Raw genomic sequence first — 27989 nt, 5'->3', positions numbered from 1 at the left:
TCAAGCAAAATAGTCTTTGCCATCTTCAGTCTTTTCTCCACTTAGCATGATGTTATTTATTGGTCCTGTTTTGAGGATTTTTGTTTTCTTTACATTGAGATGCAGTCCATACTGAAGGCTGTAGTGTTTGATCTTATCAGTAAGTATTTTGAGTTTTCTTTGATTTCAGCAAGAAGGTTTATCATCTGCATATCGTATGTTGTTAATGAGTCTTCCCCCAGTCCTGATGCCGCACTCATCTTCATATAGTCCAGCTTCTCAGATTATTTGCTCAGGATATATAGATAGAATAAGCATGGTGAAAGTCCTGGCTCAGCTCTTTCTTGTTTGTAAACGATTCTGTTTGAACCACTACCTCTTGCTCTATGTCCAGGTTCCACATGAGTACAGTCAAGTGTTCCAGAATACTCATTCTCCGCAGTGTTGTCCATTGCGTGTCATGATCCGTACAGTTGAAAGCTTTTGCATAATCATCAAAACACAAGCATCTTTCTGCTATTCTTTTTGCTTTCAGCCAAGATCCATATGAATCTGACATAAGCAATGATATCCCTTGTTCCACATCCCTGTCTGAATCAAGCCTGAACCACTGGCAGCTCCCTGTCACTCTACTGCTGCTGCCGTTTTTGAATAATCTTCAGCAAAATTTTACTTGCATGTGATATCAGTGATACTTGGTTTCTACATTACATTGGATCACCTACCTCTCTTTGGGATAATCACAAATGTGGATCTCTTCCAGTTGATTGGCCAGGTAGTTTTCTTCAGAGTTTTTTGGCACAGATGAATGAGAGCCTCTAGTGCTATGTAAGTTAGTTGATTTCAGTTGCATCTCATCAATTCCAGGAAACTTTGGGGGTTTTTTGTGCCAATTCGACTTCTTCCTTCAGTGCCACCAATTCTTGATCTTATGCTACCTCTGAAATGTTTGAGCACAGACCATTTCTTTTTGTTACAGTGACTCTGTGTAGTCTTTCCATCTGCTTTCTGTATCATTCAATGTATTACCCATGGAATCCTTCAGTATTTCAGTCGAGGCTTGAATTTTTTCTTTGGTTCTTTGAACTTGAGAATAGCTGAGCATGTTCTTCCCTTTTGGTTTTCTAATTGCAGGTCTTTGCACATTTCATTATAATTCTGTTTTCTTAAGCTGCCCTTTGAAAATTTCTGTTCATCTTTTACTTCTTAATATTTTCAATTTGGTTTAGCATTTTATTGCTTGATAGCAAGTTTCAGAGTCCCATCTGACATCCATTTTGGCCTTTCCTGTCTTTTTAATGACCTTTTGCTTTCTTCCTGTATGGTGTTTTTGTGGGGTTTTTTTTTCCCTTAAAGCTTTTATTGTGTATTGAGTGAGTGAAGGTTTGCAGGGCAGATCATCAGTTTTATGTTCACCAAATCATTGTAATGATTACAAGCCCCTCCATGCACCCCCAGCTAACAGTATTACCTCTATATCCTTATTTTTTAATGTATGCATACCACATTGCAAATATGTACATTCGATTAACTGTCCGAAGGGCACATTTTGCAATCCAGCCTCCTATCTGCAGGCACACTGCCTTTCTCAGTCCATGGGCCTATAGCCCACTGCTGCTCTATCTCTCTATGCCATCGCCTCTGCCATCATCTCTTTTGTCGCCACCTTTCTAGTTAGAATCCCTTGCTCCTCCCATGTTCGTCCCGCTTGATGCTCCTTGGGTCCTTTGTTCCTGAAATGACAGATTAACTGCTCTCCCATTTTAGTTAACACCTCTTCTATATTTACAGTTGTGACATTTACCATTAGACCTGATAACAATTACTCACAATTGAATCATAAAATCTTATCCCTCTCACCACTAGACCTGGACAAGAGTTATTCAGTAGAGTTTGTCTTATTGACCTCATTCTAACACTAAACACCCTCATGAAAACTTGTAAGCCAGCCACTTCGTGCCTTTGTAGCCCCCTAGTTTTGATAGTCAAAGTCTAAATTGCCCATCCGTACCAACCTAGTCTGAGGAGGCATGCTTGACCCTTAATATGAATAATCCTTCCCTATTCGGTTGGAATTTTAGGCAGCTTCATCCATAAGCAAAGGTCCAGTTCAACGGACTGTAGCAATTGACATTTGTTCCTTGTATCATACCTCTTTATATTCATCTGGTTGAGTTCTGGTCAGCAAGCCATTTAAGTTAGGTCAAATGGGTACCGTCTGCAAGTTTGGGAATTCTCGCTTGTCACCTGCCTCCAGACCAGCTGGTTGCTTCACTCTCACCTCCAGCCCCTAGTGGCTAGGACAGTGTGTTTGGGCTCAGGAGTTCACATATCTCCCTAAATTTCAAATCAACCAGCCCGTCCTCTTTTCTCTCTCATTTCAAGGTTATTGGGCATCTGTGGAATATGACCAACCTCAGCATGTCTTCTTTGCCACATTTCCCCCTTCTACTCACAAGTTGACTAGCACTGTTGCCCTTGAACCTGTATGATGTTCTTGATGCCATCCCACAGCTCTTGTGTTCACATGCATCCAAATGTGTTGTTGAGATGGTCTCTAAATTTAGGTGGGGTATGATCAAGGTCATATTTTGGCTCTTGTGGGTTTGTTTTAATTTTCTTCAGTTTTAGTCTGAACTTTAATATGGATAACTGATGATCAGAGCAAATAAAGCAAGCTAAAGGAATTCATATCATGTAATTTCTTTTATGTTGGAAAAAAACCAAAAATGGTAAAAAGCTATTCAAATGGAACAATATTTAGTTTTTTAGTGGCAAAACAGTGAAGACATGCAAGGAAATCATGAGCTAATTGGAACGCCATTACTGTAAGTACCTGGGAGGTTTTATGCCTTTTTGTTCCTTACTTTGTGCATATACACTGTTTGCTTTCTGTTGTAGTTAACAATTAGACAGTGTGTAAGATATGCCAGCGCCAAAGACTTCTGTAACCCTTTTCTCTGGATGAAATGGAGAGGTCAGCTTTTACAATTTCCAGGCTTCTGACTCCCGCGTGCCTATATAGTAGTGATTATCCAACAACATATATGTCACCAGTAGTCAGAGCAGTACCGTTGTGTGTGGTGCTGTAGGGTAAGCACTAGACAAGATATGTTTGAATCACAGGGTTGTCAGTTCAGACTTACCAGTTGCTCCTCGGAAACCCTATACATGGTCACTGAATGAGAACTGACTCGATGGCACTTAACAACAACTTGATGAGGTGGGGCTTGATGTCGGATAGGGTAGAGGTGCAGTGAAGTTCTCCATCAGCAATACCACAGAATACCAGGCAAAGCGGGTTCAGGGCAGAGCTCCAAAACTCTGAACCACATAGGTAGGAATATTTAAAAAGTTTGAAGGCTTATAGCTAGTGAAACTTCTAGCAGAAATAAGAAATTGTGTAGTTTTGAATTTGCTGGGCTCAGCAGCCCAGAGCCGACAACTTGGGCAAAACCAAATAGCAAGACCAAGCGAGGGAGCAGACCCACCACAGAATTAACTCCCCGGGAACCTGGGAGCAAAGGTGGACAATACACTGTTGGTTTTGCTTTGTTCTGATTTTCTTTTTTGGTTTCTATTCATTGGCCACCCACTGTTTGTGCACCTCCATACTGGTGACTAGAGGGGGGGCCTGGACATTCCCCCCCCCCCCCCCCCACTGCTGCTGGGTTCTTCTGCCGTGCATACGCACAGATACTGTCAGCCCAGGAGCCACCCTAAACTGTTTTTTAATAGGTAAAAAGCCAGCGCAAGGTGTGTGGAAAGGGAAAGAGAGTTTAAAAACAAAACAAGCCAAAAATTTAATTAAATCCTGGGGTCCAGCATAACAACCAACAGTGGCATCTTGAAATCTCTGAGGCAGCTAGCTTGGAAGGCAAGAAACTGAAAGAGGACATTAAAGTCATACTCATATTAGGCTACAGATTTTTTTTTTTCTCTCCCTCCTCTCCCCAAGATTACAGTATGCAATCTACTTTTTGTGTTGTTGTTTTGGTGGATTTTTTTTTTTCCCCTTTGTATTTTTGTTGTTGCTGTTTTATGCTCCCCTTTTACCTTTGGGGACTCTTTCTCCGTATATAACCCAAAAAGAGACAGCAACTGCTGACATATAGTCAAGCTACAATCACAACCTATAAAACACCAAAAATTCAGGCAAAAACCAATACTAACTGCCATATACCAGGGAGGCAGACAACACCTGTGAGAGTTACTCTGAGTTAAGCAATAAGAAGAGTGAAAAGGGAAGCCCACATCCTGATCACATCTACCTGGAGGCAATCAGAAAGCATAAAAAATACATAATTAAGTATTAAGGCCACAGATAAACACTAAACATGTCCAAGAAGCAAAAGCAGATGACCATATCAGCACCTTTCCAGAAACAAGATAAATGTCTGAGACAAATGACCTAGAGGTAGATTTGGACTGCATTCCAGAAGGAGGGCAGGCCTTGGAAATGCCTGAGAAGGAATTCAGAAAAATGATTATAAAATGTTTCAAAACCCTTTACAATGGAGTTGAGAAAAATAAAGAAAAAGTCAAAAAAGCGCAACAGGAACAATCAAATAGAATAGATACAGCATTGAAACAATTTGGAACCTACAGAAAGAGGTCCAAATGATCAATAATAGAATATCAGAATTAGACAATACACTGAAAGGACGAAGGAGTAGAAGTGAAGAGATGGAAGGCAGAACTAGTGAGCTAGAAGACAAATCTGTCAATACCACTGAGATAGAAGAGCAAACAGAAAAAAAGATAAAAAATCTGAAGAAGGTCTAAGATTCATGTTGAACAACATGAAGAGGAATAACAAGAATTATCGGCATTCCAGAACAGGAAGACTCACACAAGTCCACAGAGGAAATAGTTGAAGAACTGCTGGCCGAAACTTTCCCTAACGTCCTGAAAAGTGAAAAGATAAACATTCAGGAAGCTCAACGAACCCCAGGAAGGATAGACTCCCAAAAGAAAATCACCGAGACATATAATCAAGCTCTCCAAAATCAAAGATAAGGACAGAATCCTGAAAGCAGCTAGGGAAAAGCGAAGTGTGACATACAAAGGCAAACAAGTTAGATTAAGCTCGGATCTCTCAGCAGAAACCATGCAAGCAAGAAGGCAATGGGAAGACATAAATAAAATCTTGAGAGAAAAAAATTGCCAACCAAGAATCCTTTATCCAGCAAAGCTATCAATCAAATACGACAGTGTAATCAAAACATTCCAGGATAAACAGAAGCTAAGGGATTTTGGCAAAGCCAGCCCTGCCCTACAAAATAGCCTAAAGGGAGTTCTGTGGACTGAGAACCAACAAGAATAAACAACAACCAGAGATTGACATATGTGGCAGCACCTCCCAGAACTAAATTGACAGAAGGAAGAATCAAGAACAGAACACAACTATAAGAACAAACTCAGAGACTCTGGAGGTCAGTCTATGATCAAAACAATACAGTGTAAAAGAAGGTAAACACGTAGGAACAGAGAAGGTCAGGATTACAGGATAAAATAGACTGCACTAAATGGAGAGAAAAGTTAATGGAATATAAGGTAATCTCAAAGAAAATTAATACTTCACAACATACCAAGAAAATGAAAATCCAAGAAGAATATGGAAACATTAAAACTATGAGGAAGCTCACAGGAAAGAACACAAAACGCATGAACTCAGCAAAGGAAGACACACAGAGCAAAGAAAGCAGCAACACCACAAAAACAAACATACTGGCAGCAATTAATCAATACCTATCGATAATTACACTGAATGTAAACGGAATAAATGCACTAGTTAAAAGACAGATGGTGGCAGAATGGATAAGAAAACAAGATCCTTGAGTATGCTGTCTGCAAGAAGTACATCTCACACACAGAGGCAAAAACATTGAAAGTCAAAGGATGGAAAAAAAGATACCAAGCTCATTGTAATAAAAAACGAACAGGAGTGGCAGTACTAATTTCTGATAAAATAAACTTTTAAGGCAAAGCCCAGCATAATAAATAACGATGGACATTATCTCATGATTAAAGGGACAATTGAACAAGATGACATAACCATAATATCTCTGCTCCAAGTAAAAGAGCTCTAAAATATATAAAGCAAACTGTAATAGATTTGTAGAAAGAAATAGACGAATCTACAATAATCGTGGGCAATTTCAATACACCACTTTCAAAAATGAATAAAACAAGCAGAAAAAAACTTAACAAAGACACGTAAGAACTAAACAACCCAGTTAGCCAACTGGACCTCATAGATTTGTACAGAGCATTCAACCCAACAACAGCACAATTCACATTCTTTTCCAGTGCACATGGAACGTTCTCCAGAATAGAGCATGTGTTAGGCCACAAAACAAACCTCCATAAATTTACAAATATCAAAAATACTACAAAGCATCTTCTCAGACCACAATGCATAAAATTAGAAATCTACAATAGGGAGACCAAGGAAATAAAGTCAAATACATGGAAACTGAGTAACACCCTCCTGAAAAGCGACTGGGTAGTAGAAGAAATTAAATGTGAATTCATAAAGTTTCTATAAACAAATGAGAATGTAAGCACAACATACCAAAATTTTTGGGACACAGTGAAAGCGGTGCTGAGAGGACAAGTAACAATTTATCAAGAAGAGCATTTGAGATTGTCCTTTTTAAAAAATTTTTGGTTCACTTTTCCTATTTCAAGAAAATATGTAAATTCTATTTCTGGATCATCTTTGTTTAATTCACAGTTTATTAATTCATGGCTAATTTATGTTTGTAATTATGTATATGACATTTTCTGTTTTGTTTTTTTTCATTGCAATAGTCCAACCCTCTCTCCTTTTTTTTAAGGGTTTTCATTTTCTATTTGAAATTTAATTTTCAATTTTCATGTTTTTCAGTAAGAGTAGGGTAGTAAATATTTTTATGACATGGTTGAGTATGTCAGGAAATACGTTATTTAAATGTAAACATTATAGTGAAGCATTTAAACATACTGCTTATGTCGCTGTAGGATTACTGAGTTGGCAGACACCGCATTTGAATGTGACAATACTAAATGCTTGTGAGGAGCCCCGGTGGCACAGTAGTGAAGCATTTGGCTGCTAGACTTCGTGGTTTATACCCAGCAGCTACTCCATGGGAGAAAGACGTGGCAGTTTACTTCTGTAAAAATTACAGCCTTGGAAACACTGTAGGGGGAGGTTCTATCTTTAGCCCTTTCTTCCCTTAAAACTGGAGTCATTTTTACTAGGGTAAAATTTTTTATTGAATCTGGAAATAATACGTGTGATTCCTTAATGTAGTTAAGTTATTACTATGCACTCGTGTTCTATCAATGGAAAATACTTTGATTGGCTTCTCATCTCGAGGAGGAGCTGTTTCAGAGCTGGTGTGCGCTATTATGTAAGAGGTAAGATGAATTTTCTCAGCATGATTCAGTACTGTGTCAAATCTGTCACTAATGAACATTATGTCTGGCAGTGACATTTGTTTTCATTATCGTCTGATACATAAATATTTATCTCCTGCTGCATTGTAATAATTAGGTAGGTCTTTGCTTAGAGAGAAGCTTTGGTGGAACCATGGTTAATGCTGTCTTCCGTTACTAAAAGGTCAGGGGTTCAAACCCACCAGCAGCTCCTTGGGAGCAAGAATGGCAGTTTGCTCCTGTACACTTTGAAACTCCTGCTGTGTGTCAGAATCAACTCAACTGCAGTGGGTTTAGTGGCTTTTTATTTTTCCCCTTGCATTACTTCAGCTATTATAACTACATTGCTCTTTTTACCTTTTACCAGAACATACAGAATAAAGTTTTATGTGCTTGCTATGAAATAAATCACACAAATGTTGAGCTGGAAATTACCATTGAGGTTATTTGGTTACCTTCCCTCAATACAGATGACATACCAGAGAACGCAAGGCATTGAGCCAATGACAGCCAAAGTTTCACATTTATCCTTGTGGCTACTTTTCATGCTTCCTCTCCCCCTTCTGTCGTACACAGTGGCTATTTACTATGCACCTTGGGGTTTTCGTTTTCTTTTTTAACTTAGCAGTATACCCCAGAAATCTTTTCTTAAATATCCTATTGTCATTGTCTTAAATAACTGCATGCAATTTCACAATGAGGACTATGGAGGGAAACAAGCACAGTCCATATTTCTGATAAATAATCTTTGAAAGTATTGAGGAATCCTTTTACTTCTGATTTGGTACAAGAATTTTCTCTCTGGAACTTTCTCACCTACTATACTAACAAAAATTAGCAGACATCTCAAAATAACATATATGCTTAAGAAAGATGTCAGAAAGGATGTTAAGAACTATTTGGAATAGTTCAAACTCCATTAATTTCTTTAGAGTAATATGGGTCAGGGACTAGCTAGAAAGTTGGTTTTGTTTAGCAAGTATGCGTGTTCTGGGCAAAAAAAAAAAGGATCATATAGAGAAAATCCTAAAAGACAGCTTCACATTCTATATACCGTAGAGCAGTGCTTTTAAAATTAGGTTTCATGTGCTTATAGAGTTCTTAAAATTCAAGATGTGTAGACGTTTTGCGTCATTACAAGTGAATATTATCTGCATAATTACCCACATTTGCACTTAATGTGTTATTTCTAAGTATGATTAGGTTTTAACTTTGAGAATACTGGTTTTCAAACTGGAATCTGTGGACATACTCTCAAGAGTGCTTGAGAATTTTTTTTCTTTAGTGTCTCAAGTTTGAAAAATACTGTGTTGGAGGAATTGTGCATGTATAAACAATTGATGTTTAATTAGCAACTAATTTTGTCTTTATAGTCATTAGTCCTTAATGTTCCTCTCTAGATCAATTTAAATGTAAACTTCTGTTAGCTTTGTGACCATGCATTTGTTGTCATTTATTACTGCTTTTCTACTTAATTCTTTCCAAGTAAGCCCAAATTACTTAGGTTCTGATGTGTTTCTTATGTAATAAATAGAGTTAACTTTTTAATCTAGGAATTGATTCTGAAGGCCACGCAGCTAACTTTGTAGAAACAGAACAAATTGTGCACTACAATGGGAGCAAGGCTTCATTTATGCAGGCAAGTTCAGCCTACCAAGTGGCCTTTTCTGCTTGAATCATAACTCTCTATCATGTTTTTGAATTTCCTTCCCCTCACCACCCCCTTTTTTCTAATTTTAAAAATAATACCCTTATCTGCAGTGTGGGAGAAAGTTCGCTCAGAACAGGGATATTCCATTTATCTGGCCCTTACCTGTTGACATTTTCTGTCCTTAAATCCCTAAAAGAGAGAGGGTAGAGGACGTGGCAAGGGCTATGCAAACAGCCACCTATCTGCATCTGCGGCCCCCTCTTTAGATTTATTCAGGGTGACAAAGGAGGGCCAAGTTGCTGGTTACCCTTGGCTGTACCTGCCTCACACTTAACTGAGAAACAGTACCTCCTTAAAAATTGTAAATCTGTGGATGCCTGCTGCTCCACAAAGTAGTGACTAAATCCATTCAGGTGTTCATAAACTTACTCATTTGAGAACGAATAAGCCTGATGCCAAATTACAGTTTCAGATTTAGAGGGAAACAGAACTGTCTGCTGTACAAGCAATGTGTACGTAGAATCAGAGAGAACACCCTTTCCAAATGTATTCCCATAAGTTAGGGACTTCCTGAGGAGGCACACATGTAGACTTCTCTCAGAGTTGTTATAAGTTGGTGTTGTATTTTGCTTTGCAAAATCATTGCCATAAGAGGGGCCTCAGAAAGTTCATGGACAAATGGAATTAAAAGATAATGAACTTTTCCATGAACTTTTTGGAGTCCCCTCCCTCAGATGCATCCTGACATTAGTTAAGCTGAGAAAACAAGAGTGTTTTGTTTTTCATTTCATATTTCTTTCTTTCCTTTTAGACTCGAGGATCAATACCAGTTTTCTGGTCCCAAAGACCAAACCTCAAGTACAAACCACTGCCGCAGATCAACAAAGTAGCAAATCACGTGCGTGTCTTCCCTGCATGTCCTTTGATTAAAATAAAAGATTAATAGCATGATAGTGTGCGTACGGAACACATTTGTTCCTTGTAACAGAAGTCAGTGTCTTTGAGGTCCTTCTCTGGTTTTGGCACGCAGCAGACCTAAAAACAAAAGGTTACGTTAATGGCATGCCAGAAATGTGGGGGAAGTTAACCGAATGACTTGGCATGTTAGATTATAGAGATCTCAGTAAGATTAACAACTTTACATTTTTTAGAACATTTTTTAGTATATTCTCTTCAAGACTGTATTCAGAATTAAAATAGTAGTATTGCAGAGTAGAGTAACACATAATTATTAAGTACTACAAAGTATTGGTGTGGCGCTGGGGGTTAATGCACCAGGCTGCAAAGCCACCGTTTGAACTGCAAGGTCAGCAGTTCAAGCTCACCAGCTGCTCCTCGGAAACCCTACACAGGGTCACTATGGTCAGAACCAACTCGATGACACTTAATATACCAGCAAAATATTTAGAAAATATGGTTCCCGTCTTGATCTCAATCCTTGAATATAAAGTCATAAAGAGGTAATTTAAAAGATCTTATACATACTCCTGTGATCTGGTAAATTATATAACTTCTTAATTTTCCCTCCTAGATGGATGGTTTCCAAAGGCATTTTGATTCACAAGTATTTATTTATGGAAAGCAAGTTATACTCAATCTGGTATGTTTCTGACATGTTTCTTAAACACAAAACTGTGGCATACTACTTCTTTAGATCTTTAAAATAAGTGTGACTATAAGCTCTGGGTGTTTTTAATTTTTGTAGGTTAACCAGAAGGGCTCCGAGAAGCCACTTGAGCAGGCATTTGCATCAATGGTGTCTTCCTTGGGAAGTGACATGATCAGGTACCACACTCATTTCCTCTACTCGTGAAAGATGCACACTCACATATACACACTCTCAGACACACACAAGTACACTGATCTCACTAGATGTTTTAGCTTGCATTGTCTACTATAAGGGTATCTACACCTCATCTGAGAGAACCCTGGAGGGTTTAGGAGCGTCTCTCTTCATCCACTTAGAAACCCACACTGCATCATTTCTTTGGAGCCAAGATAGTCCCAGGAGGATAGCGCCTCATCTAAATCTTTACTGTGCAGATAAAAGCGTACCAGTCTTGCTGCTGTGTGGCTGATATTGATCCTGGAGCAGGGAGCTGGACAGAGCAGGACCTATGGGAGTTTTCATGTATCCGTGCTGCCCAGGTTTCCTGCACTCCTAACTGTGACTCTCAGTTAATGATCTTTACTGGCCTTGTGCTAGGACACCTTCACTGTCAGACATCATCTGACTCTACAATTGTGTCTCCTAAGTGTTGCAGGCTCAGCTTTCTTGGAGTTGGCCCTCAGCTCATGGTGGTCCCATCTGGAATGGCAGTCCCAGGACTGCTTGTAGGTCAGAGTTTTCGTAGTTGAGTTTGGAAGTAGGCTGCCAGGTCTTTCCATCTAGTCCCTACTAGTCTGAGGCTCTGCTGCAGCCTGCTCATCACCCCAACACATGAGCTTGCATTGGCCATGAACTGAACCCAAGTTTCCCACATGAGACAACTTACTACAAATTGACAGGAGAAGGATTTCTGCCCCATGCATGGATGATACATAGATACTGGTAAAGGATAGTGTATTTTGTTAGGATGGCCGGGAACTTACAAACTAATCTTCCTTGGACTCAATGGCTTGGCCATTTTACCTGACTTGAACAAAAAAAAAAGGAACCTGACACTTTTTACATAGATTGTAGAAAATTGGAGGTAGCCTGGTGGCACTATGGTTGTGGCACTTGACTGCAAACCAAAAGACTGGCAGTTTGAACCAGTCAGACGCTCTGTCTGTAGGAGAAAACGGTGACAGTCTGTTTCTGTAAAAATGTGCAGCCTGGGGACTGTGGGGTAGTTCTGCTCTGTCTTACAGCGTTGCTGTGGGTCAGAATTGACTTGACAGTAGAGATTTGGTAGAAAATAATACATGATAGCTAGTCAGACAAGGCCTCTTTGTACTATGTACTTAATTACTGTACCTGCACCCACTTCTTTAGCATTTGTCTGGGCTTCTCTTCTCTTCCTACCTGAGGGCCCCTAGAAGAACATGTACATGCATGCATGTGTTTGTGTGTGAGTAATAGATATATGTGTGGATGGATGTATATGTATTTGTCCCAGAGGCATGAGATTGAGGAGCTGGGGTCTATGTGTGTATGTGTAATGGTAAATCATTCAAGAGTGGAGGTGCATATATATGTGTGTGTACTGGTAAATCCAGAGTGGGGACACTCCACTGATGTAAGAGAAGAATCAGTTTATAAAGGTGTTATTGATAGAAGGGAAAGGAATCATCTTTGGTCAGTTTCTGAATTTGTTTTTCTTTTGATAGGTACATTGCTTTTGACTTCCATAAGGAATGTAAAAATATGAGATGGGATCGACTAAGTATTTTATTGGATAAAGTAGCAGAAATGCAAGATGAATTAAGGTAAGTTAAATGATCTCCCTTCAGAGATGGGAACAGATGTGTTTTTCTATCAGTCATACTTATTACTGCATTACCTAGCCGACTGAACAAATACCTGCTGGCTTGACAAGGGCTTGTCTATACAATTTTTTTGTTAAAATTTTAAATTATTTAAAATTTTAAATAATTATTTAAGCCCAGGTACTTTCATGAAAAATTATTCATTTTTTTTAAGATTTTATTATGAACTGAGTGATAGTTTACATGGGAGAACATCACTTTTGCACTCATCCTGTTGTGTTTTGTTTCATTGCAATGATTACAATCCTCTGCATGCATCATCATTGAACAGTGTTTGTTTTGATTCCCTTTGTTGATTTTTGTTTTTGATGTACACAGAAGCACTCAGGTATATATGATCATTTAAACAACCCAAGGGCACATTTTGCAAGCCAGCCTCCTGCCTGCCTTTTTAGCCTTTTCTTTCCATGAGTCTGGAGTCCTCAGCTGCCATCATCTCTGTCTCTGTCTCTGATGTCGCTGCTTCTCTGGTTAGGGTCCCATGTTCTGCTCATGCTCTTCTCCCTTGATGGTCCTAAGTTCATCCCTCTGTTGCTGGAATGTAAGATTAACTACTCGCCCCTTTAAGTTACAAAATGTCTACCTTTACAGTTGTGACAGTCATTATTAGTCAGGATAATAGTTACTCATTGTGGAATTAAAAGAGTCCTGTCTCCTTGTTTTTTCACCAGACCCATCTAAACAAGATGAAATCTATTCAGTGGGGATTCTGCCTTCCCCTGCACACTCTGAAACTATTGAAGGCATGTAAGCCACCCTCTTGAAAGCATGTAAGCCAGCCACTTCATGCCTTTATAACCCCTCCATTTTAGGAGTCCTGGTGTGTCACTGTGGTTCAATGCGCCAGACTGCAAAGCCTTTGAACTGCAAAGTTGGCAGTTCAAGCTCACCAGCTGCTCCTCGGAAACCCTATACAGGGTTTGCTATGGGTCAAAACTGACTCAAAAGCACTTAACAACACCAACAACATTTTAGGTAGCCAGTGTCTAAGTTGCCCATCCCTATCAACCTTGTATACCAAAGGGACAGGCTTGATCCATGAGGTGAATGAAGACTCCTTTCCTCTCAGTTGGTATATTGAGCTGCTACATCCGTAAGTATAGGTCAAGTTCATCAAATTGTAGCAATTTACACTTGCTTCCTTAATCAAATTTCTTAATCTTCCTCTAGTCAAGTTCTGATCATCAAGCTAGGTCAGATGGATACTATCTGCAAGTTTGGGCATTCTTGTGAGTCTTCCCTCACTTCATATTAGTTGGACGCTTTACTTTCAGCTCTAGCTCTCTATGGCTAGGTCAGTGTCCATGGGCTTAGGAGTTCCCAAGTCTTCCCCAGACTTCGGACCAACCAGCCCTTCGTCTTCTCTCTCTCATCTCAAGGTAGACAGGAGTCTATGGAAGGTGGTTTAACTCAGCCTATATCTTCATTACTGACTTTACCCCACTTCCACTCACATGTAGACCAGTGTGGTCGCCAACTAGCTTACATACTTGCTTGTGTGTTCCCTTTGCGTTTCAGTCTTGAAGGGGGGGTATTTGTCCTGAAGGGACGTGATTCCTTGCCTTGATGGCGCCCCAGCAAACAGCTTGCTTGTTCTTGTAATAGCCAAACAGACGGCTGTTTTTGTTTTTCCTGCTGGTCTGTCATTCAGAATACACATACATTTTATGTCATTACGTAATTGAAGTCAGTTTACTATTGTTTGGCATTCAGTTTTCACCACACACACTATCAGGGGCACTTTATCATTAGCTTAGCTTAGCTTTCATTTAATGTCTTCCCCACATTGCATTGTAGCGTATCAGTTCAATTTATCGTTCTTTCTCACATTGAGCCTGTGTTTTGTTTTGTTGTGTTTTCCCTACCATGAAAGATAATGCTGTAGTGAATCACTCTGGGTATGAAGAGAGCTTCAGAAATTTAGTGGAAAAGTTCCATTGCCTTTTAATTCCATTCTTTCATGAACTTTTTGAAGCTCCCTCACATATTGTTTTCCTGAAAGTGTTATAGATATCTGGGTTTATAGTGCTCTATGTGCATGCAAGTTGGTACTTCCTTAAAGTCACATAGTTGGATTCTTTAAACCATTCTCTCATTATGTTCTGCCTCTGCATATGCTAGTGATAAACCTGGCAGCCCAACTGTACCTTCTTTATTCTGTTACACAATCATAATAGGGAAACATCTCTATTAGATATTTGCTCACTTTTTTACATCTAAAGTTATCAGCTATTATTAAATCAGCCTTATTTCCTATGCGCTTTTAACCATGAACACAGCTAGTGAAGGGGGAGGACCTGTATCATGATTACGTTATTAAAAGAAAACATTGGCTGGGCCTTGCATATGGTCAGTCAGAGGGCTTCCTCGGCTAAACCATTGTCACCACCACACAAGGGAGATTTGATACCAAAATCTTTCCATCACCACTCCCTGTGCTCTAAAGAGGTAATCGAGCTTTCACTAGTGACTTTCAGGTGACCTCTCTGGGACAGTGGAAAGTATCTGGGCTATGGGGTCCAACGTATCTTGGTGTGAGATTTCAGTTTGCCTTGTATTAGCCATGTGATCCAGTGGCCGGCAACTTAACTTCAAGCCAGGCTTTCCCCATTTATAAAAGGGAAAGACTATCTACCTCATAGACTGAATTTAAAAGAGATGATATGTACATCCTAGCAGGGTGCCACCATGCACGTGTGTGCTAATATACTCACCTGTGTGATCTACACTTCTTCTAGTTCACTTCACCTGCTCCTATAGCCGTTGGTAAAGTTCTTGCACTTCCCCCCTCCATATGGATTTTGGGGAATGATTTTAGTAAAATAACCACTAGCTGGGATTCCATGTCTACATTGTCCCTTGTACTCTGCAAAGAACTTTATGTGCACTGTGTAGAATCTCATTCATACTAGCAAGCAGCCTCTGGGAGGTGCTCTGAGAGATTAAGGTTATTATTTCAAGTTACACAAATAGAAAGCTGTCCAAGGAGCTAAGACCAACAAATGGACACTGTGCCACTGCAGTCGAAACTCTTCACCACCACGCTGTGTGTCAGTCAGCAGGTTTCCAAATTCAGAAAGTCTTCTGCGTAATTTGTTAAAAATAAAGACCACACAGAAACTGCAGCCATCTGGGTGGTTAAGGGAACGAAGGGAAATAGTTTTTCATATCAGTGCCGCACTCTATAAATTTTGTGCTGTTTGCATTTTTTAAAAAAGGATTTTAAAAAATGTTTATTGCACAATATCCAACTCTTACTTCAAAGATGTCAAGTTGATGTCAGTGCCCAGAATCTTCATGTTTCACCAGCAGCCCAGAGATTCTGATGCTGCTAGTACAGACAGATAGGGGACTGAGCTTTGGCACCGTGCTGTGTAGGTTTTTAGTTGGAATCACTGCTGAAGGAAGCCCATTTCTGGTTTTACAGCAGCATAACTGATGACTACCGAAACCGCCACAGTACTGCAAACTCTGCTTCTTCACATTTCTATGTGAGCTCACCTCTAATGTTCCACTTGTCATTTTGGGTCGTGGGCTGCCTTGCTTCTGCTCTTCAAACCCTTTTTGGTCTGCGGTCAACAAGTTTACCTGGACCACACATCCTTGTCGCTCTTAATTTACCAGGTTCTGATACTGTCACTGATAATAATGCCCAGGTATAAGCAGTATGTCTGGAGTAGATGTGACTGACTTTGGTATGAGAGTGTTTATACAAATATGTTTTAGTTATTTTCTAGTGGACTCTGCTGGCAAGGTGGTGACAAACCAGGAAGGTGTGTTCCGCAGCAATTGCATGGATTGTCTAGACAGAACCAATGTGATCCAGAGTTTGCTAGCTCGTCGCTCACTTCAGGCCCAGCTTCAGGTGCTAATTCTTTTTTTCTTTTATTGAAGACATACAGCAGCAAAATTAGAGAAACTTCATCTGTAAAAACCAATTAACAAAATTAAAGAAATATGTCTATTACTTTCACCCTAACCCTGCTCCTTTTGCTTCTGTGTGTTGCTCTCAATGGGCATATACACACTTCCTGTAAACCATGGTCGGTATATAAAGGCACAGTTTTTAATCTAGTTCTTTGCATCTAATATTATGCATAGGCATAGTTAATGATGTTGAATTGTTTTACTACAGTTTACCAAGCTATTTAAGTTGTTAGATTTTTGGCTTGTAAATAATACTGTAGTGAATATGTCTATATATGTTGTTATTAAGTTGAATTACTTCCTTTGGATTAATTCCCAGAAGTAGAATTACAGTGTTTAAGAAAATACATGTGTTTCTTTCCAGTGGTGGCTGTGTGCCGTGGAGTCGGTTCTGACTCACAGCGACCCTGTACAGGGTTTCCGAGGCTGGAAATCTTTACGGGAGCAGAAAGCCTCATCTTTCTCCCACGGAACAGCTAGCTGGTAGTTTCGAACTGCTGACCTTGCGGTTTGCAGCCCGATTTGTAACCACTACGCTACCAGAGCTCCTTTAGTTTCCAGTGGGGTGGTACTAATTTACGTTGACACCATCATTGAATGTTGTTGTTGTTGTTGTTAAGTGCCGTCGAGTCGGTTCCGACCCACAGCGACCCTAAGGGAATCTATTTCCAGCATTAGATGTTTTTATTTAGAACATTTCTTTTTCCTTGTCGTATTTTAATAGTATAAAGTAGTAGTAGTATACCTCAGGGTAGCTCCCTTTTGCATCTCTTTGTTACTGGGAAGGGATATTCCCAGGTAAAAAGTTTTTGGCATAGCTTGGCTTTACCGCTAAGAATGTGCTGTTGAGAAAAATAGTTATGAGTATTGTTGTTTGTTTATATTTGGAATTAAAAATATGTAGAGCCTAAATTTCCGAATCCACTGGCATTTGTTGTGAGTAGCAAACAAAATGTACTCCAAATGGTGTCCTTCCTGTATAATCAGTAAGCATTCATCTTTGTTTATGATAATTCCTTGATGTGCAAGAGGGAATTATGGTAAAATAGTCATTTAGAATGAATTCTCCTTGAACTCTAAAGTGAAGCATGCTCTCATACCACAGGAGTAATTCCTCTGCTTGAGTGGTCTCCATTCTGAATATTGTAATAGCTAGGTCCTTGTTGAGCTGTTGGGTATATGTCAGTGTATATATTTCAAGAGAAACAATGGTAGGAATGGTTTGGTTCTAAGGCTGATTAATAAAACCTTCTTAGCTGGGTTCTAGAACCTGTACTAATTATTTTTATATGTTGTTGTTAAGTGCTGTCCGGTCAGTTCTGACCCATAGCAAACCTGAGGAGGGTTTCCAAGGAGCGACTTGTAAGCGTGAATCACTGACCTTGCCATTCAAACTGACTTTGCAGTCCAGCCCATTAACCCTCAGTGCCACACCAGGACTCCATTTGATGTGTTAGATGTAGTGTTATAAACCCCAGCCAGCCTGCAGAGAGTCTGTAGGCAGGAACCTTCCTTACAGCATTGCCAGCTAATGTGATGCTGTCTCCACTCCCCAGCTAAAAGGCAAGGTTCTGAGCTAGAGAAACTGAGACGTGTCATCCGTTGTGAGCAGTGAAATGATGGCTCTGAGAGTTGAGCATCTGTGGTTGGTGAATCCCTGAAGAGGTGTTATAGAGGAGATTCAGGGGCCCCATAGACCCCCTGAGATTACAGACAGGAGCTGTGTGTATTTGAACTATGTGGAGATATGTAGCATCCATCAGATGGGCTGGGGACACCACTGGGGGAACTGTGGCCTGGAGGGCAGTGGGGAGCGGGGACGGGGATCCGGTAGACAATTGGGTAGCAGGAGGGAAGCTCTTACTTCCCCTGCTGCCCTCTCCCTGAGAACAGTGGTGGTGGGTGGGCTCAAGGGAGATTGGGGTGTGCTGGGGAGAATTGCCCTCAGGAGAGCGCTCTCTGAGCTGGGACCCTTGTATGGGAGGAGAATCTCTCAGGGCTGTGTGTGGCCAGCATCCAGGGACCATGTGCTTATAATTTGTGGACTGTCTTTTTCTAACTAATTGTGTCTGCAGAAATCATTACACATAAGTATGGTTTGGTTGTTATTTCAGAGACTAGGAGTTTTGCATGTGGGACAAAAGCTTGAAGAACAAGATGAATTTGAGAAGATTTATAAAAATGGTAGGTATTTATAAAAATGGTATTTAATAGAGGTACTGAAACTTTGAAATAAAGTCACATTTTGTCCTTGAATCATTATCAGCTTTTTTTCCCTCTTACTCTTTTCACAGCCTGGGCTGACAATGCAAATGCTTGTGCCAAACAGTACGCAGGGACTGGTGCCTTGAAGACAGACTTCACCAGGCAAGCCACCCTTGTGACACACACGGTCCTGCTGCCTGTGAGACTCACAGCACCTGGGCCTCTCTCTGAATCAGTCAAGTCAGAATTTCAGACAGGGTTCAGGCACCAGTAGTACTCTAACACAGTGAGGGTGGAGCACGCACTTTGCCCCTGAAACACAGGTGGGGGTGGGGAGTGGAGGAGGTGTCTGTTAAATGTAGAGTGATTCAGCAGGTCTGTGTCGTGTCAGGGCCTGAGCTTCTTCAAGCCTGAAAAGCACCTGGGGATGCTGATGGCAGCTCTCACTCTGGGGCACTAGAAGCCAGGGTGTCTACAGCTTGTTACAACACACAGGGACATGATCTGTTCCATGGATCCCCTGAAAGCAAAGGCAGTTTTCTAAGGTTTTAATTTTTTTATTTTTGCTGTGTGATACTACTTAATCCAGACTCTCTGTTTCTTCCATTTCTTGTCTGTGCAACTGGAACTGTTTTTTATCCTTTTGTGTCTGTCTTTGGTATTTTGGAAAGAGAATACGTATTTCTTGCTACATTTCTTCTTGTGAACTTTTTGTCTAAATTTACAGGGTGATTTTTCAAGTCTCTGTAATTTAGTTACCCCCACACCACATGCTTGGGATCATACAACTATTTGAAAGCTGCTTGAGAATTTCATTTGCAAACCCATACATAACTCAGAAATGTAACCTCTTTCACCCAGAACTGGGAAGAGAACTCAGTTGGGACTTGTAATGGATGGCTGGAACTCACTAATACGATATTACAAGAACAACTTTTCTGATGGATTTAGGCAGGTACGTTTGTATCTATCTGGTGCCCGTGTGGTCCTTAGGTGGTTTGTACCATTGCGTTGTTCCTCAGTAAAGTATAATAATACAATGTTCTTCTATCTTTTCTAGGATTCCATAGACTTATTTCTTGGGAACTATTCAGTGGATGAATTAGAATCTCATAGTCCTTTAAGTGTTCCAAAGGACTGGAAATTCCTGGCTGTAAGGGACTTTCATGTTTTTCAAGACGTTAAAAAATAATTGTGTGTGAAGATGGCACCAGAGATGAAAGCATTCTGTACTCAAAGAAGAGTAGAGAGAGGAGTCCAAGAACTCTGGGGCATTTCTTTTTCCCCATTCCCTCACATCTTTAAGTGAGACATACAAGTTAAAGGAAATGTGGTTCTCATTTCAGGAAGTCCCCTTAGGTTCAGAGATTGCCAGAAGCAAAGTTGTAACATGTAAGACAATGTGTGCCTTTGGCTCCTTATTGAACCCCCTGCTCACTAGACTGTGTAAGGCTAAGTGCCTAGAATGGAAGGAAAGCCCTGGTGTCAAGGTTCTCCTCCAGACAGCCTCCTTCCACTGAACACTTCTTGATCTGGAGCAAAGGCAAACTTCCCCAGGTCTTGTAACTTAATCCCTCGGAAGACTTTGGCAGTCCTGATTGAGGCCTGAGAGTTGAGAGTAGGACATTTTGTTGAAAAAGTTGTTGGGTGCCTTTGAATTGGCTCAGACTTTGGTAGAGCAGAACGAAACGTTGCCCAGTCCTGCATTGCCCTCCGTCATTGCTCTGGTTAAAATCATCATTGCAGTCAAGACATTTTTATCAGAGTGCAGAGTTTCATTCTTTTTTAAGCCAAACATATGCAACTGATCTGGAAACGTTAATTAGCATTCTTTAACAGTGGTTTCCCTTTTCTCATTCTTTTTTCTAGTTGCCTATCATCATGGTTGTTGCCTTTTCAATGTGCATTATCTGTTTGCTTATGGCTGGTAAGTCTGCTCTGATGTCACATTCTGACATTCATTGCTTAGTAGAACGTTAAACCTTTCTTGTATAACGTTGTTGGACGCATATTCCCCATTAAATTTTTTAATGAGCAAAGTGAGCAGAAGAGATTGGTCCTTAGAAGTGAGAGGAGGGAAAATATATACCCAGAAGTTTGGTAAATGGTATTTCTTTTTACTTAAGATTTTAAAAAAGAACAACACAGTTTTTCTTACTGTCAAGTAACACCAAATAATAGACAATACAGTTGGTGGTGGTGGTGGTGGTTATGTGCCATGGAGTCGTTTCCAACTCATAGCAACCCTGTACAGGGTTTCTGAAGCTGTAAATCTTTATGGGAGTAGAAAGTCTCATCTTTCTCCCGCGGAACAGCTGGTAGTTTCAAACTGCTGACCCTGAGGTTAGCAGCCCGATTCATAACCACTACGCTACCAGAGCTCCTTTTAAAAAATACAGTTAGGCAAAGGAAAGAAAAAGTATTCACTATTCCACCTTCCAGAAACAAGCTAACCATGCTTTAGCAATTTGATATTTTAATCTTTGTAAGTATGTGTGTTGTTTTTAAAAGTGAGATCATTCTACATATACATTTTTGTAATTTGTTTTGTGTGTGTATTTTGTTTATGCTCTTTAAAGGGTAATTCATTTTATTTGAATGTGATAAAATAAATATAACATGAAATCTGCCATTTTAACCATTTTTAAGTGTACAGTTCAGTGATTTAATTACACCCGTGATATTGTATGGAGTCCTGGTGTGGAACTATAGGCTAAACACTGGACTGCTAACCACAAAGTCAGTGGTTCAAACCCTCAGAAACCCTGTAGAGGGTTGTTATCAGCTAGTACTATCTTTTGTGGTTTTTTTTTTAATGTTTTATTGTGAATTATGTGATAGTTTACATGGGAGAACATTAGCATTACATTCATTTTATCATATTGTGTTTCATTGCCGTGGTTAAAATACCCATGCATCATCAATCAACCAAAGGGTATACCCTGCAAGCCTGCCTCCTAGTCATCCGCACACAGCCCCTCTCCCTCTCTGGGTCTAGAGTCCCCAGCTGCTCCATCTCTCCACGTCATCGTCTCTGCCTCCATCTCTGGCATTACTGCTTCTCTGGATAGGGTCCCACACTCCGCTTTTCTCCCTTGATGGTCCCAGGGACCTCCGCTCCTGGTCTGCAAAGTCAACCACTCCACTCCTTTTGCTACAAGACGTCTACCTTTACATTTCCAACCCTCACAGTCAGTCCTGATAAAAATTATTCACTATTGTATCACAGGAGACCTATCCGCATTTCATTTCATCAGCTCTGCCTAGACAGATTAGATTCTACTCAGTGGAGATTCTACCTCTCTCCGCACCCTCTGGATCTAGGCTCCCTCTTGAAAGCTTGTGGAAGCCAGTCACTTCTTGCCTTTGTAAACCTCCCCACCCCCCATCCCCCATTTTGGGTAGCCAATGTCCAAGTTGCCCATTCCTATCTACCCTGTGTATTGAGGGGGTGGGAATGATCCTCAGTGTCAAGATTTGTTCCCTCTTTTAAGCTACTGCATTCATAGGGGTAGGTCTTGGAATCTTTTTTCATAGAGAATATAAACATTTCTGCATTTTTAAGGACTATATTGTTGTTGTGATGTGCCGTGGAGTCGGTTCTGACTCATAGTGACCCTATATAGGGTTTCTGAGGCTATAAGTCTTTACGGAGCAGAAAGCCTTATCTTTCTCCTGTGGAACAGCTGGTAGTTTCGAACTGCTGACTGTGAGATTAGCAGCCCGATTCATAACCACTACGCTACCAGAGCTCCTTAAGGACTACATAGTATCCCATTTATGAGTGTATAATTTATTTACTCAGATTCCGATTGTTGGACAGATAAATATAATTAATAGTTCTGAACTTTTACTGTAATAGTACTTTTAGTAGTGTAAATCTGAGTAAGAACCTGAGCTGACAAGAAGAACAAATAGAAGAGAGAAATTGTTTTTTTCCTTTTTTGCATAATGAGGCCAGGGCCAGGTGCCCAAGTTTGTTTATTCAACACACATTTTATTAAGTGCCTGGTGTGATGCTGTAAGTTAATGCTATGGACTGCAAAGTCGGCTTGAACCACAAGGTCACTCGTTTGAACTCACCAGCTGCTCCTCGGAAGCCCTATACAGGGTCAGTATGGTTGGAACCAACTCAATGGCAGTTAAGAACAAAACAACAATGAGTAGAGACCATCGCTATAAATCAGTACCGACTCGATGGCACCTAACAACAACAATAGGATAAGAAGATATGGAGCTTGCCCTCAAGGATCTTAAACTGGAGAAGGGAAATGTGAAAACAAATAATCTCTTCGTATTAGTAATAGCTAGATGTGGAATGAGCGATGTCAATGCTGATGTCAGGTGGATCTTGGCTGAATGCAGAGAAAACTAGAAAGATATTTACTTCTGTTTTATTGACTATGCGAAGGCTTTCTGTTGTGTGTGAATTATAACAAGCTATGGACCACACTGAGGAGTATAAGTATTCCAGAATCATGCTCATGAGAATTTATACTTAGAACAAGAGGCAGTCATTCAAACAGAACAAGACACTGAATGGTTTAAAATCAAGAAAGGTGTGTGCCTGAGTTGTATTCTTTCACCATACTTAGTCTGTATGCTGAGCAAATAATTTGAGAAAGCTGGATTATTTGAAGAAGGTGGCATCAGGATTGGAGGTAGACTCAGTAACTACATGTAATAAGCAGATGACACAACTTTGCTTCATGAAATTGAAGTGGACTTAAAATACTGGTGAAGATCAGAGACCACAGCCTTTGGTATGGATTGCATCTCAACGTAAAGAAAGAAAAATTCTCAGCACAGAACCAACAAATAAAATCCATGTCAGTGGAGAAGAGATTGAAGTTGTCAAAGACTTCATTTTGCTCAGTTCAGCCGTCAACACTCATGGAAGCAGCAGTCAGGAAATCAAAGGACATATTGCATTAGGTAACTCTGCGGCACAAGACTTCTTTAAAGTGTTTAAGGGCTAAGATTTCTGTTTGAGGAGGAAGGTGCGCCTGATCCAAGCCGTGGTATTTTCATTAACCTCATATGCATGTGAAACCTAGACAGTGAATAAGGAAGATCGTAACAGAATGGATGCATTTGAGTTACGGTGTTTGAGGACAATATTGAAAGGACCATGGACTGCCAAAAAAACAAACCAATTCTGTCTTGGGAGAAGTCGTCACAATGCTTCCTGAAATCCAGGATGGTCCCAACTTTGTCTCCCATACTTTGGCCATATCAGGAGGGCCTAGTCACTAGAGAAGGACATCATGTTTGGTAGAGTAGAGGGTCGGAGAAAAAGAGGAAGACCCCCAGTGGACTAGCAAGCACAGTGGCAGCAGCAGTGGGCTGAGGCTTAGCAATGATCGTGTGGTTGGTGTGAGTCTGGGCAGTGTTTTGTTTCTTGTGTGCATAGGGTTGCTGCGTCAGTGCTGACTTGATGTCACCTAACAGCAACAATAATAATAGCTAGCATTCATTCCCTTTGTGGTGAAGACCTTCAAAAAATGGGGCGTTGGGACAGGGCAGGGGGAGGGGCTGTGAGACTGGTGAGGAGGCTCAGGTGATCAGCTTTTCCAGGAAGTTGACAAGAGAAATTGGGAACCTGGCTCAGAAGTGGAGGTGATGGAAAGGTTTGCATAGGATCGTGCAGATGAGGAGCTGCCTGCCTTCTTTAGTTCAAGAAGAATTTTAAAACTCAGAGCTGTAAAATTTAGCTATAAGGCAATTCCAGATGTATTTGTAAAAAGAGACTGAACATTGCTAGAGTTTATCTGTGAATGGTAACATCTCAGTCAATTGTGAAAAGTGAACTTTGATGTCTAGATTCAAGAATACCTGATTTCTAGCCCTTACTGTGGGTTTTAAGGAGCGCTGATAGCTCAGTGGTTACAAGTTGATCTGCATTTTCAATCTGCCAGGTACTCACTCTGTAGGAGAAAGAAGAGGCTTTTCTGCCTTGGAAACCTTATACAGGATCACTATGAGTCAGGATCGACTCCTATAATCCCACCATTGTGGTTTTTAAGGGGCCTAGTAGTGCAGTGAGTCATTTCTCACCTGTTAGCTGAGAGGTCGGCAGTTAAAACCCACTGGCCACTCTGAAGAAAGATATTGTAGTCTGCTTCTTTAAAGGTTACCCTTTTCCATCTCATTCACTGTCTCATAGTGACTGTGATACAGAGGAGAACTGCCCTATAGGGTTTCCAAGCCTGTCAATCTTTACAGAAGTGGACTGCCTTATCTTTCTCTTGTAGGCTAGCTGACTTGCAGGTTTGACTGAACAGCTTTTAGGTTAGCAGCCAAGTGCTTAGGCTCCTGCTGTAACAGGTTTGATTTAGTCTCTGTTAGTGGTTTTAAGAGAATGGCAAGCCAGTATGGAGTGAGGACAGCCTAGACACCTGGCTCTGACCGCCGTTGGCCCTCTGTGTGTGCTTCCCCATTGACAGTGAGGCCGGTGTTGGTGCAGGGCAGGAGCCACGCACAGTGCACCTCTTCCCCCAGCTTGTTGCTAATCTTTCTGAATCCCCAACAGAAACGTGAACATCTGCAGACTTGTGTTAAATGCATTATTAAATATATTTTTGGGTTTTGTTTTATATATTTGACTGTAATATGTAAAATTTCTGACATGTATATTTTGTAAAGTTTATTTTTTATAGGTATTATGATAATTTGTTGTTGTTAAGGGCTGTCGAGTCGGTTCCAACCCACAGCGATCCTCTATAGGGTTTCTGAGGAGCGGCTCGGGTCAGCCCCACCAGTTGCTCCTCAGAAACCGTATATAGGGTCGCTATGAGTCGGAACTGACTTTATGGCTCAACAACAGCAACATTCGTGAATTGAACTATTAATGTTAGTTTCCTTGAATATTGAAGTCAGTATTCTGAAAGTGTGATGTAACATGAATTAGTTTCACCGCGTGGTTCTCACCATGTAGTCTCTGGGCAGGCCTCAGCAGCATCACGTGGGAACTTATTAGAAGGGTGCTCTTGAGACCTGTCCCGACAGACCAGAAAGCGGGCGGGGAGGTCTAGTGTCTTTGCTGTAACTAGTCCTCTCAGGGACTCTGATGTCAGCCAGAGTTGAGGGTGCTGGTTTAAACCTCAATTAAGAGGGTCTTTTCTTTTTCCTGTGGATGTGCTAGCTGAAAGTTGGATCTGATATCAATAAAAAGACTTATTTACCAACTCTTTTTAAATCTCAACAGGTGACACGTGGACAGAAACACTGGCTTATGTGCTCTTCTGGGCCGTTGCAAGCATTGGAACATTTTTTATTATCCTTTACAATGGCAAAGATTTTGTTGATGCGCCCAGATTAGTCCAGAAAGAAAAGATAGACTGAATTTGTGTCTGTGGAAAGCGGCTTGGCTTAGAAGATTCCATTATGCAGAACTGGAGTCTTTACTGACCTGCTTTCCACATCATTCCGAGGTCTTTTTAAAAAGCATCTCTGTGCTCTGTGCGGTGTTCCTGCCTTGATGATCTCTCTAGTATTGGGATGGTGATACTGATCATTTGGAGTTAGTCTGTAATTAAAATGCAATTTGAATTTAGCTCAGTAGAATGGACGAAATTCATTGTCAATCTAAGCAACTGTTGCAGAATCGGTAATACGTATTTTTAAAAAAATCTAGCGTCTTTCATCATTTACAACAGCAACATTATTTTTGTAGCCCAGTTTCATTATTGTCACTTGTTAGTTAGCACACATACTTTTCCACACATTTTTGGGCTTTTCTTAAAATTGTCATAATAAACTAACTATAGCACTATAGGATAAGTACTATACTGCTAACTTCAAGGTTGGTGGTTCAAACCCACCAGCTGCTCCTTGGAAACCCTGTATAGGGTCATTTGATGAGATGGTCTGTGGCTTCCTGGTAGGAAGAGAACAGCCAAGTTTGGCGGTATTGTACAGGTTTCTTTTGGGTTGCCTCAAGAGTTTCAGTCAACTTGAACTGCCTCAGTTAGACGAGGAGTTTTAAATGTGATGAAAAGTTCAGATATTCTTTATCTTTTTTAGAAGGTGTAAATGCAGTCAAAGAATGTAAAGTCTCTCTCTTATGCTAAAGGTCCAAAGCCTCCTCTGTTTTAAGGTTTGTCCCAGTGTGGAAAGTTCCCTTCAATAATCAGCTACTTCCTCTTGCACATTCCGGTTCCTTTGCGGGGGCCACTTGCTGAGACATGCCAGCTTCTGAGATGCTCTTATGCTGGAGTGGATGTTTTGCTTGGGGCAGCAACTTCTTTTCCATGCATGGTACTGTTGATGATTTCCACTCCATCAAGGTTTCTGTTGGCTGTCAGTAAGTGTGTCTCAAATTGAATGCTTCCAGATAGGTATAGTGCTCCTAATCAAAGACCAACTTAATTTCAATATGTGTGCAAAAATAATCAGAAATATGCTTTAGAAGCTGTGCATAGCTCTAATTGTAAGTTGAATTGTACATTCAAATTGTAATTATGAGATTTAAATATTAGAAAAATACGTAAGGTAGTATAATTGACATTATTTTTAAACTTCATTTAAACACTGCTACAGTATTTCAGTGTTGGGCTTGAAGAGATGTACATGCTTTCTAATAGTAATACTTTATGTTGTCCTTATATATTTCTAAAAGCACTTTTATTTCAGCATTGCGTTTTTGCAACATTATCTTTTATAGATGTTGTTATGAGTTGTTGCTTTTAGAAACTCTAAAGGAAATACTAGCTGGAAAATCCTCTGCCGCTTAAAATTAGTCATTAAAACTTGTAATAGGTAAGAAAGTAGACCTGCCTATTCTTAATATGTACATAAGTATAATTTGTTCCAAAGATACTTGGAATATTGAAACTTAGTTCGTGTCTATTGTAATATATTACTCAAATGCTTTTGGGCATTTCACATTACGAACGTATGTCAACAACTACAACAGAACCCAAATCTAAACTGCTGATGTGGCTGCTCTGCAGTAAATGGACTAATAATGATGGTGTGTTAGATCTGAGGGTATCAATATTTCAGAACCCTACAGTGATTTTGTTTCTAAATTCATGTACTGTATCTCCATAAATGAAAATAAAATGTCATATTCTTTTCTAACGACTGCTGGCATTGTTACTACACTTGGTTTTGTCTTGAAAAGTATTGACCTTCTTTTTTTAACCTTAGACTTAAAAATTATGCTAAGTAATACATGATCATTTTAGAAAAGTTAGACATTATAAATAGCAAGAAAATAATAGCCTCTGAAATCCTACTTGACAGTTAACAATCATTTAAAAATTGTATAAATGCTTATAGTAATATTTCTAAGTTTTAGGTAAAACCAGAGAAATACCTAGTTATGTCT

At 40.2% G+C, this 27989-nt stretch overlaps 1 protein-coding gene across 1 annotated transcript in view; it reads left to right on the top strand.

The window, feature by feature from the left end:
- The window catches only part of SACM1L (SAC1 suppressor of actin mutations 1-like (yeast)), an 81485-nt gene extending 55462 nt beyond the window's left edge, over positions 1-26023 (top strand). Inside the window, exons 8-20 of the mRNA XM_006868822.1 lie at positions 7282-7383; positions 8955-9040; positions 9864-9950; positions 10584-10652; positions 10758-10837; positions 12365-12463; positions 16250-16388; positions 18565-18634; positions 18745-18817; positions 19517-19610; positions 19716-19808; positions 20525-20582; positions 25863-26023. Coding sequence (XP_006868884.1) covers positions 7282-7383; positions 8955-9040; positions 9864-9950; positions 10584-10652; positions 10758-10837; positions 12365-12463; positions 16250-16388; positions 18565-18634; positions 18745-18817; positions 19517-19610; positions 19716-19808; positions 20525-20582; positions 25863-25999 — 1187 coding nt within the window. The 3' untranslated portion in view covers positions 26000-26023. The remainder of the gene's footprint in view (positions 1-7281; positions 7384-8954; positions 9041-9863; positions 9951-10583; positions 10653-10757; positions 10838-12364; positions 12464-16249; positions 16389-18564; positions 18635-18744; positions 18818-19516; positions 19611-19715; positions 19809-20524; positions 20583-25862) is intronic.
- Positions 26024-27989: the final 1966 nt, after the last annotated feature.

The sequence above is a fragment of the Chrysochloris asiatica genome, unplaced genomic scaffold (assembly GCF_000296735.1).
Source record: "Chrysochloris asiatica unplaced genomic scaffold, ChrAsi1.0 scaffold00124, whole genome shotgun sequence".
NCBI lineage: Eukaryota > Metazoa > Chordata > Mammalia > Afrosoricida > Chrysochloridae > Chrysochloris > Chrysochloris asiatica.
This window is presented reverse-complemented; position numbering and strand designations above follow the sequence as displayed.